A 3,002-nucleotide genomic window follows, 5' to 3' on the forward strand; every position below is an offset into this window, starting at 1 on the left:
GTATAATTTTTATTCGAATTTCGAATCGGATCGAATTTGAAATTACAAATTCGTATTCGATTCGTATTCGATTTACTTGACTCGAATTGAATCGAATTCGAATTCTTATAATCAAAACGAATTCTTCATAATCGAATCGACTTTAAACGAATTTTAAATTTTTCAAATTTAAAATGAATTCTACACACCCCTAGGCTCCCATATTCATTGTCTTAATTACTCACCACCTAAAGTTAGCCACACCACAAGTAGGGATGTATCTTTCATACGCCATACAGGTCCTTGGTACCCTTTATTTTTTCACTTCGTAATGTAAATATTATTTTTTTTTAATTTTTTTATGTAATGTAAAATATTGTATTTTGATAGTCTGGCGCCATGATTTTTCAAAAAACTAATTGCAAAGCTAGCACAAAACACATAAATGAGCACAAATCACGAAGCTTATAACCAATTAAGAATTGCACAAAATATTCTCAAATCAAAGAAGCTTTATTAGTTCCAGACTATATATACTAGATGCCAGCTTAAGTAAGGTTCAGCCTCTTCACTTCACTGCAATAATTGATTATAGACTTAGTTAAGACCATACGTAGTGGTTGGGGTAAATAGTGTCCCACCTTTGGGCGTTGTCCGTCACGTGTCGTCCTAGTCAGCAAAGGAGCGTTTTTCTAAAATGGGTGTAGTGGGGATATAACATTATGTTAAAGGTGTGTAAAGAATTAACAAAGTAAAAAAAAAAAGAACTATAAAAAAATTGATTTGGCCAAAGAAGGAGAGGTTAGATGTGATTGATCAATGGAATCCCCTATCCGGGCTGCTTCATTCCACGCTCCAAACAATTTTTCGCAAAAAAATGCCCACGGGAGCCGAGCTCGGGCGTGTTTGGGCGTTTTGGGCCAAAAAAATGCCCCGATTTCTCACCACTACGGTCTACGGGTGGTTTAAGTCTCGTATTTCCGAAATATCCTCTTAATTTATCTCTTCTATATATCGGCTCTAAAAGGCCAGTTAACCAAATGAATAAAGATTATTTGAATAACTTTAACAACTTAAATTGATATGCTTAATTCTCACTCAACCAAAGATATGGGTTAGGCCCCAAAGCTTTATAACCGATTGCTTGTGGACCACTTTATTTGTAGTAGAATGACAATGAAAAAACAAATAAATAAATTGCGCGAATTAAATGGCCCAAGATGTAACAGTTTTACCCCAAAAATCAATAGCAAACACAAAAAAAAAATAATAATAATAATAAAATAAAAATAAAAATGGTTTAACCTGAAATAAACTAGAGATTTTAACTGCCTTTTCAACCAATACTAGGGTTAATCACCTGTCCCATAAACAACAATACTCCAGTCACATCTTCTCTAATCACAAACAAAAACGGGTGATCTGCCACAAAATCCACCTTCTTGGGCATATAGCGGCTACTTAAAAGCTCCATTTTTTTTCTAGATACCGCTGCAGCTTCTGTACCGTATTCATTCATCTCCAGGAAAGATTTATGATGAATGCTCGAAACATAAAGTTTTTTACCAAGAGACGAGTCTACCATTTCAGGAAAACCGTCTCCATCTTTGAAAGGCAAATTTTCGAAAGGCAATACAAGCCCTAATTCTTTCAACATTTGGGAAGCTTCAAAGTCGAATGTGATCTTAAATTTTGGTATTAAAAACTTTCCGACTTCTACTTTTTTGTGTGGAATGTGACGGTAAAAAAAATCATTTGTCGAATCTATTCTCCTTATTAAAGATTGCAACCCGTCTTTTGCATCTGGGAGGAAAAAGTACATTGTGAACTGACGTTTATCTTGGCCTCTGGAGTATGGAAGACCCAACACTTTGAAACCAATATGTTGACGCACAAATTGTTTTTTCTTGCTGGTCATGAATGGAACTCTAACTTTGCGGCCATCGAGGAGGTGAAAGTCGGAATCTTTTGTGTCTGATCTGTCAAACTTCTGATTCCATGCTCCCTTAAAGTAGACTACATTAGCAATGATGAGCATGGTGAATTTGTCAATTTCTTTAACAGAAACAAGCTTTTTGATAAGGCCATTCGTTTGCTTCTTGGTCCATAAGTTTATTTCACTGGCTACCTGATCAACCGCCTTCTATAATCGGTAAATAATATGTTAGCAACATTAAATACAAAGTTATATACCTTTGGTTATGAGAGCCCAAGTCCCAAACTCTTAAAGACATGAAGTTTATGAACAAAAACAGCATCAAAATTAGAACTAACCTTGGACCGGAAATCGACCTGATTGCAAGATGCTTTATAAACGGTGTCCACGATGTTCTTAAAAGAAGGTTTGAGAGAAAGTGTTTTCTCAACCCAAACCCCGTTTGCAAACAACAATCGAGGTCCGCCACGTGGGCTGCCGCCAGGGAAGATCAAGGGCACAAGCTGCGAGTAAAGAGAGTTGAGGTCATTGGTGGTACCTGCTTTGAGGAAAGCGAGTAGTTGGTCGAGGGTTCGGCCTTCGGAACCGGCGGCTAGTAAGCTTAGGATGACATGCATGGAAAGGGGAGAGAAAACAACGTTGGAGTTTTGAAATTTTTTGGAGAGAAGGTGGGTTGCGAATGTGATTGAGAAGCCGGTTTGGTTTTTGATTGATTGTCGAAACTCCATTGATGCTTTCGAGAGGAAAATCAGAAGAGACTAATTGATAGGTTTTCTACATAATGGAGATCAGAGTTTTGGTTGATTAAGTAGAGTCATTGACGCTTGTGTTGATCCATTAGGGTTTTCTATTATTTTATTATATTTTATTTTAAGAGTTATTTGAGTAAATCCAAGGTTATAATTAGCGTTGATCAATTAGGGTTTTCTATTTTTTTATTATATTTTATTTTAAGAGTTATTCGAGTAAATCCAAGCTTATAATTAGTTTGCTAAGTTTCATTGGATTACTATTATTATCATTAACGTCTATCTCCGATTCATCGCCCCAAGTTTTAGGGTTTTTACTTATGTTTTCTTATTTACGT

General features: G+C 36.0%; 1 protein-coding gene across 1 annotated transcript; it reads right to left on the minus strand.

The window, feature by feature from the left end:
* Positions 1–1,315: 1,315 nt before the first annotated feature.
* On the minus strand, positions 1,316–2,674 carry LOC110903340 (serpin-ZX). The gene is made up of 2 exons (XM_022149356.2): positions 2,254–2,674; positions 1,316–2,119 (listed from the first exon to the last, which is right to left on the minus strand). The coding sequence occupies exons 1-2, from the start codon at positions 2,641–2,643 to the stop codon at positions 1,316–1,318; spliced, it is 1,194 nt and encodes a 397-aa protein (XP_022005048.1). The 5' UTR covers positions 2,644–2,674.
* Positions 2,675–3,002: the final 328 nt, after the last annotated feature.

The sequence above is a fragment of the Helianthus annuus genome, chromosome 5 (assembly GCF_002127325.2).
Source record: "Helianthus annuus cultivar XRQ/B chromosome 5, HanXRQr2.0-SUNRISE, whole genome shotgun sequence".
NCBI lineage: Eukaryota > Viridiplantae > Streptophyta > Magnoliopsida > Asterales > Asteraceae > Helianthus > Helianthus annuus.